This window comes from Camelus bactrianus, chromosome 29 (genome assembly GCF_048773025.1).
Source record: "Camelus bactrianus isolate YW-2024 breed Bactrian camel chromosome 29, ASM4877302v1, whole genome shotgun sequence".
Classification (NCBI taxonomy): Eukaryota; Metazoa; Chordata; class Mammalia; order Artiodactyla; family Camelidae; genus Camelus; species Camelus bactrianus.
In genome coordinates, this window is record NC_133567.1 from 11,555,965 (window position 1) to 11,574,719 (window position 18,755).

Here is an 18,755-nt window from a genome sequence, read left to right on the forward strand (position 1 = left end):
TGTAGGTAATAAAAGAACCTATAATGAAGAGAAATACAAAAGAAAAAGAAGCTGAAGAAAAATAGACCTTTGGAACTATGTGAAGAGAAGAGTTTAGCCTAAAATATATTAAAAGCCATTGCCAAGAGAGGTAGTTTTAGAAGAAAGTTTAGAAGAAAGGCTGGAATGTTAACTTTTATAGGGTTTCACCAGAGCTTGCAGTTCTTAAAGCCTCTTCACTTCCTTTCTTTTATTTCTCTCTTTTTAAAAATTCTGTCTTTGAAATCATTACTGAGAGGACAGATGGCATTAATCATCTCTTCTAAAAAAGTGATTGCATTTGTGACACGTTAGCCATAAATAGCTGAATATTCATACCCAGCAACAACTGTGCATGGGAAAAAGATTATTTTGCAAGTAACCTCGATTTTATAATTGTGGCTAAAGCTAACTTAAAAACAATCCCTAAATACATATGATTTCAGTGAGTACAGTATTGCTTTTACAATGTCATTTAAAGAAAAACCCTAGCAAAATGTTAGGTTTGGGCATTTGCACAGCAGTAAAAATATGAAAAATGGTTTGAAGAAGCGACAGTGGAAACACTTCTGCAGTGGAGGTCGCAGGTAGGTAAAGAAGATTGGAAAACAGTGTCTCATTAAAAATCTGTCAGCGATAAGGTTGTTTATTTAAAGGAGTTGCAGAGGTTCCTCTACATTCATAAAACTCCCCCGAGGAATCTTTAGTAGCTCTGAGTATTCATCAGATAGAGAGACGCACCGGAAATTCAGCCCCAGCTTGAGTCGAGATTCCCATCTGGTAATTGAAAGTGGTGGGAAATGGAAGAGATTCCAAATGGAGTCTATTCCTGGTGATGGGAATTTACTTGATGAAAGTTTTAGTTTTATGTGTGCATGAGTCTTTGCTGGCAAATAAAAAGGAGAAAAGTAGACAAATTTGAAAGTTTCCTAGGAAATGTATTTAAGTGAGCCTTCCTAAAGTTGTCTGTCGTGCTGTGTACTTAGAGCAAGAAGCAAATGTCCTGCCTTCTCATTTTTCTTACCTGCATGGATCTTTGGGCAGAGGGCACCGTGATGGATGGGGCACCCTGCCGAGATGGGACCAATCAGTGGATCAGGAATTCCAGGGTTGGAGGCAATGAGCGTACACTTTAGGGAACGTACAGTGCTGGAACCAGAGCTGCAGGAGAACAGGAGTCCAGGCAGGTGAAATGAGTGATGCCGATTTCCAAGGTGAGGAACACAGGAACAGCCAGACGGGGGAGTTAGCACAAAGCATAACCAAGATGCTGGAAGGAGGAGGTCACTAAAGCACTCTTGTAGAAGTCCTTTGACAGGTCAGAGAATTAATCCTCTTGGGGTCCCTGAGCCCTTGGTGAGATAAGCAAGTAGCTCTAAACTGGGTGAAAATGGGGGTCGCAGGAGGATGGATGTGGAGGGTCCCTCCCTCCTCCCCTCCTCCCTGGCTTATTTTCCTGATGTCTCTCAGTGGTTCTCAAGGCTGGTGGCCCTTTACTCACCTTGGGAGCCTTTCAGAAAACACCCATGCTTGGTCCCACGTCAAACCAATTAAATCAGAATCTCTAGGAAGTGGAGTCCAAATGCTAGTATATTTTAGAAGCTTTCCAGGGATTCTAATGTCCACTGGGTGTAAGAAAGCACAGAGCTCTGTGGATTATGAAACACTGTGCAATTATCCAGTTAATCTTTGTTTAGCTAGATTAAACCATTTCACAAGTCTTTGACACTTTCTGGATTCTGGGGAGCTGGGGCAGTGGGGTTGGATCTTTTTGCTTCTGCATTGTTAGGTCATTAGGATGCAGGCTGTGATTTGGGTGGGACCGTTTTCTTTAGCAAAGGCTAGAGATGCCCTAGATTGCTGACCGCCGAGGGATGTCTTCTGACCATCACAGCAGCTGGGCCACAAGCCCTTCATTTCGAAAAGGGATTTCAGTGGGTGGGATAGAGCATCTGCCGTGTTCACATCTCGTACCTTCAGATCCGTTCTTTTGTGGGAGGAGGACTGGGAGGGTGTCTTTCGTGACTGTGACAGGCGTCTGTTCCCGGGGGGATGATTTAGAAGCAGTATGTCAATGGGACAAGCTTATAGCCGGTGATGCCCCAGCTGGTCTTGGGGCTGCAGCAGATTCTCGTTTTCCCTCTTCTATCCCTTGTACGTTAGCCTCACTCTCAGCCTGAGCCTCTGCTGGTCTCAGCGGCATGAATAAGACCTTCAGCTCTGAGGGGCCTGATTCCCTGGTCACTGTGTCCTTCTCAGGCCAGGACTGCCGCAGTTGTCCATTTACATCAAATTTGGGCAGAGGGGATACAAAGGAGAGACCTGGGTGGATTATCTGGATGCCATACTTGTGGGCTTCAGCATTCCTTGGCTTGTGCGGCATAATTACAATCTCTGCTCCACCTCCACGTGGCCCCTCTACGCGTGTCTGTCTCTGTGTCTCTGTCCAAATTTCCCTCTTCTTCTAAGGACAACAGGCATTGGCTTGCGGCCCACCCTGATGCGGTATGACCTCATTTGATTGATTACATCTATAAGACCCTATATCAAAATTAGGCCACATCTGCAGCCACCAGGGGTTAGGACTTCGCCATATTTTTTGGAAGGATACAGTTCAACCCTCAACAGATGCTAAGCATGGCTATTTCTGTTTCCACCCCTGATTCCTGAACCCATGTATTGTACCTCTTAGGGACATGGCATCAGATAACAGTCTTTGATTTTAGTTATAGATTGTGTCCTGGAATGCGCCATCCCTTCCCTGTAAAGTGTTCTTACGTACCTAGTCCCTGGGTCTCTGGTGGTGGTTTTCCTTAAACAGAACGGGGCATGTGTTCCTGGTTCCTCTCCGCAGGCACAATCTTGGGTGTATTTGGTTTCTTCACCCGCTGTGAAAAAAGCTGGCGCCAGAAAGTGTTACTCCTAACTTTTACGCCTTTAGAAGGTGTCTTTCTGGTCTCAGAGGATAAAGAAAGTCACCCAGAAATGTGAGCGGTTTCTCTCTTAAACAGAAGGGAACATTTTGTTATCAGCATTGTCGGTTCTAAGTCACCTTCATTGGGGTAGTTTTTTTCCTAGAAAACTCTTCTTAACATCCTTTAAAAGATGAATCCTTTAGTTCTCTCTTTGGGTTTTGCACAGTGTTTATAATAAAAACATTAAATAGCATTTTAAAGAGGAAGGAACAATTCCCAGAATTGAGATTCCCTGAATCAGTTAAGAGTTGGCCTCGGAACCTGTGAACCCACCTCTCCTTACAGGGCAGCACAGTCTCTCCCGCATGTTTGTCACAATGGGAACAACAAAACTTGTCTTCCTCACAAACACTGTGACCAGCTCTGAGGAATTCTGATCAACTGTGACAATTTCTGGGATTTGTAACAGTGCATATGTAGGGTCTTATTTAACCAATAAAGTACCATTGCACTATCAGAAGAGGGTGTTAGTTGAAACTATTTTTAAAATTATTCCTCAGAGATTCTGTATTTTTTCTGATTAATCCCTTTTTTGGAAGAGCCTTAAAATGTGTTTTGAGTGAGTGGAAATGAGGCTCATTTTCAGTCTTAGAATAATTTAATCTTTAATTTTCTCTAACATTCATTATATTTTCCTTCTTTGCTAACCACCTGCATTGAATGGAATGTTTTGCTTCTAAATTCAAAAGTGCTAGAAGTAAAGCAAGCAAACTCAAGTAGTACTTTACATACTGCTTTTCACTAAATGCCTTTAAATAAATTATAAATTAAACATTTATTCAACCAAGTGTGTCAGTATTATTTTTAAGGAATATTATATGGATGAAAATTAAGGAAACTAGACAAGAAAATGCTAAGGACGGGGTCAAACTTTGAAGTTTGGGCATTATTAAATATTTAACGTTTTTTTGGCTGCAAATGGAAATTTAATTTGGTAAAATATCATTCCATTTTCTTTTTTAAAAAAATAACTATAAATAACCAAGCTATTCACCTAAAATTATGAATGGTGTTCTTCCTCTGCTTTGTCGTATAAAGTTTACTTTATAAACATGACTCATCTTTTTTTGTTCATTTTGCTACAACCATGGCCATGCATGTGCCATAAAATATCACTGAGATTCTTGACCAAATTGTTAAACTCTTTTCTCATTTAAAAAAAAAATGACATAAGTTGTGGATTTTAACTGTTGTTAATTTGGAAATACCATTAAGAAATGTAGCAGAAGTTTATTGTAACAAGCTTATAGGACAGGACTGGACCTTCTGGCCAACACTGAGCCATCGGGACTTTTATAGGAACTAGATCACAAATGTTTACTTGTTCCCTCCCGACCCTCTGCCTCCATTTCCTCTGCTGTCCCTTCCTAGTGTTCACCTTCCAGTCTTTCTGGTCTTAAATCACAAGTTGACACGCCCTTGCATGGACCCTCCTTTCAGTTCCCAAAATGTCCTGTTTGGCTGAGCGCCCTCGTGCAGAATCTCTGTCTCTCATGGAGACTGACTTGATTGTGCCTGTGAGGCAGTGGGCGCCTTGCCTGATGCATGAAACACATTCGATAAATGATAAGAATAGTCATGGGCGCTCGGATACTATTTTTTTTAAACATTTTTTTATTGAGTTATAGTCATTTTACATTGATTGTGTCAAACTCCAGTGTAGAGCACAATTTTTCAGTTATACATGAACATACATATATTCACTGTCACTTTTTTTTCACTGTGAGCTACCATAAGATCCTGTATATATTTCCCTGTGCTATTACAGTATAATCTTGTTTATCTGTTCTACATTTTGAACTCCTAGTCTGTCCCCTCCCACCCCCCGCCCCCTTGGCAACCACAAGTTTGTATTCTATGTCTATGAGTCTGTTTCTGTTTTGTATTTATGTTTTGTTTTGCTTTGTTGTTTTTTTTTAAGATTCCACATATGAGTGATCTCATATGGTTTTTTTCTTTCTCTTTCTGGCTTACTTCACTTAGAATGACATTCTCCAGGAACATCCATGTTGCTGCAAATGGCATTATGTTGTCGGTTTTTATGGCTGAATAGTCTGAATACTATTTTTTAATTTAATTATTTCCCAGGAACCATAATTAGTAGATGCTCTTATTTCACAAATGAGGAACGTTAGGATCTCGGATATTAATGAACATGCCCAAGGTCACAGCGCCACTAAGCAGTGACAGTTGTGGTTTTACGCCAGTGCAGGGCTTTCTCTATCGGCTTTACAGTTAGAAAGAATTCACGCTGAAGTATGACTATTGATGGGCTGCAACCTCCTGGAATGCTGTCCTTTCCCAAGTAACACTCTCTTATTGGAAGTGAAGGTGGCATGTATTTGAGGATTGTTTTCTCAGGAAGACTTCCTTTTATTTCTTGTGTGTATTCAGGACCAGAAGTTTGCTGAAGCAGTTGTGAACACTCTAATGCATGCAGAAGTCATAAGGAATAAACAAATGAACAATCCCTGAAACAAGCTCACAAATTTGATTGCCTGTACCGAAGTGAATGTAGGAAGCGTTCTGATTTTCCACAAATGCTTTGCTCATTTATAAGCCAATAATACCATTTTGAAAAAATTTTTAATTTAGCAATACTCTAAAAGTTATGTCATTTCTTCAGTGCTTCAGAAATCTGACTAGTTTAGAAAACACAGCACAGCTAACATTAGCAGTGAATTTCCTGTTTTTGCCCTGAAAGTGGTGGTAAGTTTTTGTCAATTTGAGGAAACTTTATTATTTAATTTAGAAATTATTGCATTTTGCAGTTTTGCGAGCTTATTTTTTTTTAAATCAGTTTTGAAATAGTCTGCTGAAAATTGAGGCTCATTAGTGGTAATAATTTCAAGGAGAAATAATTTCCATTTCCAGATTGGATCCATCACCATTCCTGTTGCTGGCAGCCTCTGCAAAGGAAATCTTCTTGTATTTCTAGGCACTTTTCTATGATTCATTTCCTCTCCAAAAGGTTAAAAATACCACTGCATAAAGTTTAAAGGAAAAAGAAATGCTTAACAAAAAATGTTAGCTAAGAAGGAAATCTGTATTAATGAAAAGGCATTTAAAATGAATGGGAAGTTACATATATGTTTATGCTTGATTAGTTTTAACTAAATTAACTGACCATTGGAATAGAGGTTGTATTCTATGACTTCTCTTTATCTAGTCTTCTTATTTCATAATTTAATCGTAGCTGCAAAAGAATGTGAATATACATGGAAAGTGACAAATTCAAATTTTTTTACTCACATGTATGTTAATACACATTTCTGCCTCTCATACATATACATATATATGCTGTATGTATGTATATATTTGTGTATATGTATAAGTAATATATGAAGTTTGAGTTTAGCTTTGCAAAGAACCTATACAAAATTTTTAAAAAATAGAAGACAGTTTAAATTAGAAATTGCCTTTGCCTACTTAACAGATAATTACCAAATGTTTGATATTTATGTTGAGAGCTGAAGAATGACTTTTATTCATTTTCAGGCTGGTTAAAAATAGTTTCTTACCTGTGTGGTCATATTTGGTGCTGTTTAATATATTTACTAATAATCACTAAGATTACACTAAATGTGGAGGCACTGGGTTATAAAATCACATGAGAAGTACTTTTCCTTTTTCACACAGCACTGGAGAGCATGGAAGGATATTATTACAGAGACAATGTTTCGGTGGAAGAATTTCAAGCCCAAATAAATGCAGCCTCATTGGAAAAGGTCAAACAGTACAACCAGAAGCTCAGGTATGTAACTGGTCAATTAAAAAAAAAAAATTCCATATTTGGGTGAAAGCAGATGAATAGAGCTTATTCATTAGATTAGATGATTGATGATGATGTTTCTTTTGATATAAAATCCTCTCATTTAGGGTTTAATATTTCAAATAATTTAATAGGTGCACTTTTGGCAAACAAAATAGAAAAAAATGTTTAAAATTTTTCATACTATTGTCTAAGTTTCCAAAGAAGATCAAGAGATTAAATATTTAATAGAACATTTCTGGGAAAATGAAGTATTGGTATTTTATAATGGTGTCTCCAAGGAGGCTCATGGACTAAGGGCACCAGTAAACAGCTGGCACCCTCACACCCAGAGATGAGTGTGTTTAACATGGAAGATGGGATAAAACAGTACTACTTGGTACTCGAAAAATATCCACTTTCAAATACACATATTAAAATTACATTTTGTTGTCTTCTCCCTCTAAAAATAATCTCACTGATAATGATGACCAATGTCCAGGAAAAATTAACCACAATAAGTGAAAGGGAAATGTGTTATAATTTAGAAATTTTAATTTTCAACCAATTATTAGCAATATGTATCTCCCTCTTTTAAATTACTCTGCTGACAGATCATCTTTTAAAAATTACCAACAGATAATGGCTTTAATTTTTAAAAGAAAAATACTTTTGTTCTACCTTAAGCCTTAGTAGCTCAAAAAAACTGTTGTGACTTTTTTTGGGAGGGGGAGGTTGTCTACAATACGGCTAAACTGTGAAGATAAGTTAATTCCTAAAATTCCTGATGTGGGGAGGTGTTGATTCTTGTGGTTATGACCACTGAGTAGGCTTTCTTTCACTACAAAAGCTTTGTCCCCTACCCCTGCCTCCCAAAAACCTGTCCCTTTCCCTAGGTTTCTTACTTCATTCTATCATTTTATCATCTTCTGAAGCTCTCAGCCTCAAAGCCCACAGTATCTTTTTGATTTCTCATTTTCTTTTCCTCCTAACATGCAGTTGGAGATCCTGATGATTCTGACTAAAACATCTCTTAGACCGCCCTAATATTACTGCCTTGTCTACATCACTATTTTGCAGGCATATAGTGTACTGACTCCTTTCACAGGGGGAGAAAAGTTGATCTTGAATTTTTAAATACTTTGTCTACTGACTAAGAAATACTGACTTAAGAAACTAAGTCCCAATATATGCACCCCAGTGTTCATAGCAGCACTATATACAATAGCCAACACGTGGAAACAAGCTCAAAGTCCATTGACAGAGGACTGGATAAAGAAGTTGTGGCATATATCTATCTATCTATCTATCTATCTCACAGTGGAATACTACTCAGCCATAAAAAAAAATAAAATAATGCCATTTGCAGCAACATGGATGGATCTAGAGATCATCATTCTAAGTGGAGTAAGCCAGAAAGAGAAAGAAAAATATCATATGATATCACTCAAATGTGAAATCAAAAAAAAAAAAAGAAAAGAAAGGACACTAATGAACTCATCTGCAAAACAGAAACAAACTTGCAGACATAGTAAACAATCTAATGGTTACCAGGGAAAAGGGGTGGGAAGGCATAAATTTGGGAGTTTGAGATTTGCAGATGTTAGCCACTATATATAAAAATAGATTTAAAAAAACAAATTTCTTTACTTTTCTTCTTGTATAGCACAGGAAACTATATTCAATATCTTGTAATAACCTTTAATGAAAACGAATATGAAAACCAATATATATATGTGTATGCTTGACTGGGACATTGTGCTGTACACCAGAAATTGACACATTGTAACTGACTACACTTAAATTAAAAAAAATTTTTTTAATTAAAAAAAAAAAAGAAGCCAAGTCACATCTTGTGAAAATCTCTCAATTGAGTTCTGTTATGACAGATGAGAAGTTTTGCCTTCGTAACTGATAAAATATATTCTTAGGTTGTCTTTCAAATAAGGATAATAAATAAAAGCATAAGAACACGTGAACCCTGAGAATACAGAGCCCAGAACTGGAGAAAACAGGTCTAGACCTTGGCTGTAGCTTCCCAGCTAATCTGCTGGCTCTAAAATTAATCAGTGTTGTTATAATCTACTCAGGATTTTGCTCCCAGATAATAACTTTAAGCCACGTGTCTTACCATGTCAGTCTTCTGAAAGGATTTGGTGATTTCCAGTTGCCCCCAAGGGCAGTCACGAGCTCCTTAGCCTGGCAGTCAGGATCTTTCCTGACTTGACCCAAGGCTTGTTTTTCCTGCCTCTGTGCTGGCCACACCTCACTCTCCTCATTTCTAATCATGCCCCACTTCCCTCCTTCCAGGACTTTTCACACTTCACTTAGTGTCTGCTTCCTGCCTCCAGCTGTCTACAAAGCCACGATTCATTTGATTCAATATCCAGCTCTAATAGAGTCTCCTTCCTGAAATATTTTTCTTTCATTACTGGGCTGGGATGAGGGCTGGGCATTCAGTTTTTCAGAAGTGCCCTAGGAGATTCTAATGTGTAAGCTGGAATTGAAAACCAATTCCCTGGATCTGGGAGTTCTCAGAGTCTGAGCCCCAGACCAGCAATCTCATCTGCAGACTTGTTTAAGAAGGCTCTTGGGTGGGCCAGGCAGTCTGGGTTAGAACCAGCCTTCCAGGTGATTCTCATCAAATCACACTGAAATTTCGGAGCCACTGCCCGAGGCTAGATGAATGTCAGATCACTGCTCCCAGCTTCCATTTTACTTTATGGCAGTTACAGAATTCCATTCTTCTCCCTGATGACACAGCCACGTGAACGGACTCCTTATCTTCTTTATTCTCTTGTAAGCTCTTTGAGATGAGGGGTGAGTTTATCCAGATGCTTCACAGTGTGTTTATCAAAGGGTTTTGCACAGGGCGCTCTCCATAAATATGTGTTTCATTGCACTGGACTGTTTAGCTATAACCAGAAGAGAAAAGTGGGGATGGGGTGTCATATTCACACACCTACGGATCTTTTTTTAAAACAGAAATATAATATAGACTCATACGTAACAGACAGGTGACAAGATGTTTAAGATTCTTTATTAAGAAAAACAGCATGTGTATTAATTGCATGCTATGCTCTTCACATAAGAAAACATTTTAATGTATCTTTCCTGAAGAAAGCATTTTTAAAAGTACCAACTTCTCGGTACAGATCAGGTGGCCTTGTCAGCAGTTACCTGCTATATATCTTGCTTGCTGAATATTAGATTTCCTTTGCACAGGAAGACAATTATCTTCCTCTTTACTCCAGATAATGCTTTCTCTTCCTGCTTATTTCTTGAATAAGGGTGTTAATTTCTTCCTAAATTTTTCCTGTTACTTGTAACTACAAATACTCAGAAATTGCTCTTGAAGGATCTGTGCTTGGTTTTTTGAGCCAAAGGTAGACATAGACCATTTCTTTAGAGGGGCTCTTACTGTCCAGCTTGGAAAAATAGCCCTCAGGTGTCACTAGTTCCAGATAGCTTCCAGACCCTTTTTAACACTTTCACTGAAAACTGTTTCATTCTGCATGTTAATTTGTTTATTTACTAATTGGACATCCAAAAAGGCCTTTACTTCCCCCTGGCTTTACAACAAGCAAACATAAATAAGTAAATAAATAAATTTTTTTAATTGGAAAATACTCTTTAGATTACAAGTTTTAGAAACCAAACTCATACTGACATAAACAAAATAATGTGTTGTCTTGTATAACAGGCATGCCCTCCAAAAATAACAGGTATATCAGGGGAATTTGGCTGCTTCAGGCACAGCTGGATCCAGGGCTATGGGTCTTCAAGATACTCTTGTCTCTTTTCGGTACTCCTTTCCTCTGTGTAGGCTTCATTTTCAGGCAGATTTGTTACACATTTGAGTAAAGATGTTCACTACAGAACAGTGTTGCATTTAAAGAAGAAGAGAAGGGTCCCCCTCCACCCCTCATCCCCCAACACACAGCTAAAGTTTTCAGGAAAAGGCCTGGTCTCATTAGCTAGACTCAAGTCTTGTGCCTGTTCCTGGCTGGGCTTAGCATCGCAGGAGACCAGTGGACTGTCACAGAAAGCACAGGGCGAGGACAGGAGACGAGCAGAGACAGTGGATTCCACTTCAGTTGTAGTGATTTCTCCAGAACAGCAAAGAATAGTTGGAAATAATTTGCTACTTAAAGGAAAAGATAATGCAGCCATAATACCTACAAACTTTTAAGAAGACGTTAGGAGTCGGTAACAATGCTGGGTGAGTTATGTGAATTATTTAATAAGCCAGTGAGTTCCATATTGTCATTTCCATTTTAAAGGGAAGTTACACAACTTTACTCAGGTAATAAGTGGTGAAACCAGGACTTAAAGATTTCTTTCTCTTTAGAGTCCATACTTTTTGTATGATATTAGGTCATCTCAGTGAATGGAGTGACCATTATGCACTAAAAACAGATTTTCTGTTACTAAGTTTGGGGGTCAGGTATTATCAAGTTGCCCCCAGTTGCTCTGATTCTATAGCATTTATTCACTGAATGGTCGTGGGGTTTCCATTCTTGTGAGAAAATGAGCAAATAAACACATCCATAAACAATACTTTGCAGATAGTGGAAAGCAGAATGAAGAAAATCTAAAACTAGTTGCTGTTCGAGGAGGTCGGTCATTTACAGGGGGTAGTTAGGAGTGACTTCAACATTCGGTGGCATTTGAATGGAAACCTGAATCACAAGAAATAGCCTTGCCGGAATGTGGGGGAAGATCTTTCCCAAAGCGGCGAATTGGTGCATACAAGTCATGGCAAGAGCTTATCATGTTTGAGGAAGCCGGAGGTGGCCAGGGCGATCCTCGCACGTTGAGAAAGGTGGTGCCCGTTGAGAGATAAGCGAAGAGGCCTGGGCACATAGGGCTGTGGACCACTGGAAGAGCTGGGGCTTTATTGTGAGGAAAGAAGCCACTGAAAAAAATTTATTGAATTCCTGCTGTCCACTGTATCTCATGCGTCTATGGCAAATAAAATCCAAAATGGTTGAGGTTTTCAGGAAGCAGTAGTGAATCATGCCAAGGCCCGCTGGCTATTCTGACCCATGCTCCTCCAGTCTCTGGCAGGGACACAGAGAAAGTGCTGTACCTGGGGAGCCTTTGCCACAGGCATCAGCCTGACACCGGTGGCCTGAAGACCCTTGATTTAGCTGTTACCCCCAATGACCAGGACTGAGCCAGCAGAAGTGTCTCACAGCTGTTTCTAAAATATACCCTCCTGTGCCAAGTCAGATCAAATTCTTGACTGATTTCCTTTAGATCCTTAAAAAGTACAGTATATAAAGTGTCAAACTCAGAAATTCTAACCAAGAAGTTCAGGAGGAGGGGCACTTTTATTCCCTGCTTTCCCCATCCTCCCTCTCCTTTCTACCTCAGGCTGTCCTTCATTTCCCTCTGGCCATGAGCCATCATCTGCATTAACCTCCTTTTTCCTACCCTACATAAATGTAATTTATCATTACTAAACCCTTTCATTTTAATATATCCTGTTTATTGGCAGGAAGCACTACTGCATGGTGACTAATGAGATGAATGTAAACGTGAGCAGTATTCCTTGTCTTAAAGTGCTCCTTTCGGTTTGAAGGGTCTGGCTTGGCTTTTTATTTTCAGTCTCAAATCAGTAGGAAGATAAAACAAAAAAATCAAAAGGAAACTCATCGTATATTAGTTACTAAGATCATTTATTATTTTGGTGAAGTGACAGTTTCACACTGAATTTTTTAGGGCTTATGATTTGGGATACCTAAATGTAAATTCATCATCTTTACAGAAAGAAGACAAGGGAATTATTCAAAGCATGTATTTGCTTAAGGTGTGCCTTTGTGTATAAAGAATGGCACATTGCTTTTAAAGAAAGCATTTAAAAAGCCAAAATATATTTTATATAACAAGTGGAAGAAAGATATAAATTTTATTTATGTTAATGAGAAATGCTACATAAATATCAATCTCAGAGCCATATTTTTTGAATAATTTTTTCAACTGAGAAATATCTGGCCAGAAGTATGTATGTGTTTTGGTTGTTCCCACGATAGCACCTCTGTGAAATGTGTCATTTCTCTCTTCCTCTGACGGAAGAAAAAAAGTAAGGGAGTAAGTTTTCCTGGCAGGAGGCAGATATGAAGGGTGGCATGGCCTTACTACCATTTCCTGCCTTTAAATACAGCTGTCAGACAGCGTGAGAAAATACAGAACAGCAGGACTTCAGCCTCTCCATGCCATCTGCAGTCCCAGGCACGCTACCAAACCAAACTTGGGTCTGCTCACCGGTGCGCAGTAAAGCCAATCCGCTGACACCAGGTTGTGAAGGAAAGTGGAGTGTTTATTGCAAGCACCAAACAAGAAGTCCAGGTAGCTAGTGCTCAAAAACCCCAGACTCCCTGATGGCTTGCAGGGGAAGATTTTTAAGGACAGGATGAGGAAGAGGGTCTGAAGCGGGTGTGTGATCAGCTCATGCACATTCTTCTGATTGGTTGGTGGGGAGGTCATGGGGAGTCACCATCATCAACCCTCTGGTTCTGACTGATCTGGGGTCTGTGTGCTAGTGGTCAGCATGCAGTTAATTTCTTCCGCCTGGTGGGGCATTTTAGTATCTGTAAAACAGCTCAAGGTTATGGCCCAGAGCATTATCTGTAGGCCTTGAGGAGGAACCAGAGCTCCTTGACTTTGTTTAATGGCTAAACTATGATTATTTTGTCTTGCTTGACTGTTCTCCTTTGTGCATTTTCTCACTTCTGTAATTAAATTTATTCGTTGGAACCTGAGGAAAGCCTAGGAGGCTAAAGTTTTTCTACAAACAAGAAGCAGGCAGTGGACACGGGGGGTCTGCCTGGGAAGGCCCCATGGGGTCCTGCTCGGTTTCAGGCACGTGTCCCCATCCCCATCTCTTTCTTCCCTTAGAGTCTCCAAGTCATGACACACTGTTTCCCATTCCTTGTTTGGGTAGAAAACAGTGCACTCAAGTTTGAAATGGAAAATTTTGGTTCTGTTGATGAGGAGCTGTGGAAACTACCTTAAGTCAACCAGAATATGAGCTTAATAAAATCTGGGAGAGAGAGAGAGAGACAAAAAAGAGAGAACATCAATTAAAATTCAGATAATGCCTTTGTCCTCTGGTGGTTTCTCTTTATAAAGCTGCAGATTTTAGAGTTATTCTTTTTTAATTACTTGGAAACATCCCAAGTACATATTTATCACCCCTGTAGCAGTTTTATATTTGTTTTCCATCCTATCTTTCAGCCAAATTCCAGTTTTTTAGACCTTAAGATATAGCCACATTTTTGTTTCTCTAGGACTAGCTGTAAACGAAATGCGTGTGTTCTGTTAATTTTGGTTTTCAGATCAGGAGTGTGGAGTTTTCAGAGTTGGACACTTTGCTTTCTATGAGAAGCGATTCTTCGGAAGCAGGAGAAAACAACCAAATATACAAAGAAGTGGAATTCACTTCTAATGCTTAAAGCATCCTAGATTTCTTTCCTATGTTTGACACATATAAAGGATCTGTATTTACAAAATACAAGTTATCCTTAGATGTCATATTCTTGCACAATGTGAAACTAAAGAAGCTGCTGAATATTTTATTTGACGAACCCCACGTGCCCACCAAATATCAGGGACAGGAATGGACTCTTTGAGGAAGTAATGTTTATGCAGCAGGGAGTCACAAGAGAAGGTGGGGTGACAGTGTTTCGGGGAGAGGGGATGGGAGATACAGCTGTGGGGAAGGGAGTATTTTCCAGCAGGGAGAACAGTACGTGTGAAGATTCTAAAGGGGGAAGAAGAAATTACGAAGTGTTCCGGAGGCTGGAATTCAGGGGCAGAGGGCCGTTGAATAGGCATACAAGCAGAATCAATGTGCCTTCCTTTCCCTGCTTTCCCATCGGTTCTTCCTCAGCTTCTTTGAACGCAGCTGTCATTCAGGACACACTCCAGCCCCACTGCCATGTGCTGAAAGAGTATCATTATTTAGGACTCATCTCAAATTTCTCTTCCTGCAGGAAGTCTTCAGGTAGAGCCTCAGCTGGATTAATTGCTCTCCTCTTGGAAACTTAAGAGCCTCTTTGTCTTCATTTGTTTTATTTTGACTTGTGGGTTATTCACCTGTCCGTGTAAAAGTGAGGGTGACCAGGTCCAGTTCCCCACTGTGCTGGGCACGTAGTGAGGACCATAAAAATAGCTGAAGTGAATTGGAAATCAGATTAATTGCAATGTATTTGTCTTCTTGCAGGGGGTGGGTGTTATCATTTTATTGAATTTATTCCAGGATCCAGTCTACCTCATTTTATATTCAGAAAGTTCTGGGTCATTTGAAGGGTACAGATGCTGACTCTGTTGGAGACTTCTCTCAAGAAGATTCATCAGTGTAGCCAAGGTTCATAAATTTCACATGAGACAAGATCAGACAAAGTTGAAATTATAGTGGCACTTTTGAGAGCAACATATCTCTCCTTTATTTGAAAAATGCTATCATTTCATTCCACGTTGCCACTATTACTTTCTGAAAATGTGAATATAGCTGCCTGTACATTTATGCATGTCATCTCATTTAATTATTTGTACTGTTTTCCTGTCTGAATTCAGGCTAATTCATTTGCCCTTGGGAAGTTAAAATTTTGTCTAATACTTATTTTACTTTTGCATTAAAGGAATTCCTAATAGGAGCAACAAATGAGATTAGAATGGCTTAACTCTGAATTTCCGCATTTTTGTAATAAGTCCTTCATTGTGATGATACTCATCTAGGATGAACAGATATTCTGGCTGACAAACAGATGCAGATAAAATCATCTTCAAAAAAGAAACATTTGAAGAAAATTACCTCTCTGCAAGCTAAGAAAAGTTATTGTTTTCACCAAAGCAAAGGGAAGATCCTTTAAAGTACTTTGTGCTCAGATTTCCTCTGGAATAAACGAGAGCTGGAAGTGACAAAGAGAAAATAAGTGTTCCCTGAAGACTCAGTTAGGGAAAGATACTCTGCGAGGAAAAATTGTCAGTGCTTATGGAAGCAAGATTGGTTCTCATTTTTGACTGTCCTAGCTAATCACAAGGACAGTCAGTCCTTTAAAATCTATTCACAGCCTCCTCGTCGAGCTCTTTCAGTGAATTTTTTTCCTACTGCTTTTGTTTGGTTCTTTCTTGCTGACATTTCAGACGTCTTTTGTTTGGCAGATGTACCATGGAAGATGAGTGAATCATTAGAAATTTTCTGTTCAAAGCTTTACCCCTTCACCAGTTGGAAATTTTGTGACTTAGAAAATTGTGACTTAGAAGAAATTAATAGGGATTTATTGAAAATCATGATTCATGTAAAGAATAGAGCATTACGTTTGTAAAATTAACTATCTAGTTGCACACACCACCCAACTTCAACTGAAGGCAAAGCACAGATTCAAGTCTGTGAAGTTCTGTCAGACATTTAGGAAGAAAATCAAATACTTCTTTGCTTCCCTTCTGCTAATTTCAGCCAGAATGACTCTAATTTCAGGCGCTTTGGCTAATTCCTTCCCATCTTTATTGGCGCCCCTCAGAATTCATTCCCCTGAGAGGTCTATTTCCACCTCCCCAAGGTTTAATCTTTTTCCCGATACTCCCTTTATAATAAGCCTCTATTACAACATTTATCACATCATGCTTTATGTTCTTTTTATGTGTATCTGTTTCTCCTTTTCAGCTTGTCTTTGACTTCTTTTCGGTTTACCCATTACTGATAAGGTATCTATTCATAGATAATTAATGAATGCTTGTATGTGTATAAATGCCCCAGATTTGAGGCAAACTAACCAGGACACAGAACAGAAATGGTGGTGGGGTCCTGCCTGACTTCATGATGACTTCGCCAGAGCACCTGGAGAATGGTGTGGGCGCTGATGGCAGTGCTGAATGGGCTTGGGGAATCTTCTTGTAGTTCAACAGCATTTATTGTGCAGCTATATGCAAATGCAGGAGCATGTGTGCAGTGTTGGGGACACAGAGATGAGTTAGACAGCCTGCCCTTGAGAATCTTAAAGGGGTGGAAGAGTTGATTTGGTGAACAGGTGACTTTGAAATACTCTGCTCACCACCATAGTAGAGGGAGCAGGCTTTCCGGGGAGCGTAGAGGAGGAGCACTTAGGAAAGACTGAGGATGGCACATGTAGACAGATGACCGCCAGTGGGCCAGGTGCAGGACGGGAGAGCGCTGTCTCAGCAAAGGCATTGCACAGCTATGATGGGTGGAGGGGGCAGAAGGAAGCAGGAGGAGTGGGCAGACGCAGCCACGGGCACCTCACATGCCTGCTGGTTGAGGAGCTTAGGCTTAAGGCCGTAAGTGAGATGATTCATTTGTGAGTTCCAAGGGGCGAGGGAGCAATACATTTTTAACTAAGCACCCAGGTGGTACCAGTGAGGACAAATTAGGGGTGAGAACAAGACTAGAGTCAGAAGACTGATTAGGAAGTATTAGGAAGTATTAAAATAGTTCAGGCAAGTGATAATAAGAACCCCATGCAGGTAGAAATGGAGATGGAGAGGAAGGCGTAAATTTTAGGAATATTTGAGAAGTAGGGGGAAAATCTCCCCTGAATACATAGTGTGTTGAGAGAGAGAAGGAGATGTACTGGATTGGGTGCTTGAACTCTTATCTGATTAAGTGACAGAACAAGAGGACAAGCTCCTTTGGGGTTGTGGTGGCAAGATACTGAATTGAATTGGATTTGAGATGTGGGACTGACATCCAAGGGGCTGTGTTCAGTAGACTGGAGTCACTCCCAGTAAGTAATAGTTAAAACCTAAATAATGCATGGGTTTTCCCAGGTGCTAGCACAGAGTACAGAGGGAACACAGGTGGTACAGAGAGGCTCAGTGAATCGTTCAAATGCAGGCAGCTGGCTGTGATGGAGCCAAGACTCAAACTAGGGCTTTCCAGCTCCAGAGCACCCACTTTTACTACAGTGCCCCATCGCTTCTCTAAAGTAGGAGATGATCCCAATAGTAATGTGTTTGGCTTGGGGCAATGATTTAATGCAACTTTAATCACAATTAAAGCATTAAGTACAACACAACTATGTGAAATCTTCTTTGAAAAAATGGGAATTTCAGAGAACAAGGAAGCATTCTGATCTGTTTTGTTTTCTCTGAAAAGGGGTCATTTCCTAGCTGTAGAACTAGAAAAGAAGCTATGATGAAGACCACAGTAGAAGAAAAGGGTGAAGGAGGCTGAAAGAGTTGGAGTCTTTTTGTTTCTTGAAAAACAAAAGACATTATCTCTGGAGTCTGACTGTAAATCAAACTCACTAACGTATCTTTCCCCTCATAATGAATGCACCTCATAGAATATTACATGTTGTCTGGAAGGGGAATTCATCTGTGTACGTTTTAAATGTTACCAACATCATTAGCAATACTCATCACTAGCCATGTTTTTTGCATCATATTCCAATAAAGTATTGAAATCTACACTAAGTAATATTAGATATAATAAAATAATTTAATTATATGAGAATGATACATTATAATTAAATATACAATATTTTTATAGAATGAATCTGAACTCGATATTTTCTTTTGTCTATTCAGTATTGAGATATTTTCATCATGCAAAATTAAAAATGTATAGTTCTGTTCCATCCATAGCATATTTCATACCATTGTTTACACATTAATAAGTTGAAAGCTTCTTAGAGGTGCTTCAGTTGATACAAACTTTGAACTTTATCTTGATCCTTGAGATAACAGTGAAGTCATGTGTGACATTAGACACATTTGGAAAACACAATGGAGGAGAATAGATGAACAAGTCCCTTCCTAGTCTTAAGGAGAAGCATTTTTGGTAGATCTAATATGACATTCATTGCATTTCTTTTGAGCAAAGTGAGAAAAAATAGAAATATGCTTTAATAGACCAAGTGACACTGAGGTCATGGGAAAATTTTTTTCAGTTGGTCTAGAATTTCTGCAGTGATATAAATGAGAAAACCCAGAAGGTTAATGATCTGGAATTGCCTGCTGCAGTAATATACCAGAGGATGGAA

At 39.4% G+C, this 18,755-nt stretch overlaps 1 protein-coding gene across 4 annotated transcripts in view; it reads left to right on the forward strand.

The window, feature by feature from the left end:
- Positions 1 to 18,755, forward strand: part of PREX2 (phosphatidylinositol-3,4,5-trisphosphate dependent Rac exchange factor 2) — a 232,966-nt gene that overhangs the window by 171,560 nt on the left and 42,651 nt on the right. For all 4 annotated transcript variants that reach the window (XM_074354995.1, XM_074354998.1, XM_074354997.1 and 1 more), the window contains one exon: positions 6,633 to 6,747. In XM_074354995.1, the coding sequence (XP_074211096.1) occupies positions 6,633 to 6,747 (115 nt within the window). The remainder of the gene's footprint in view (positions 1 to 6,632; positions 6,748 to 18,755) is intronic.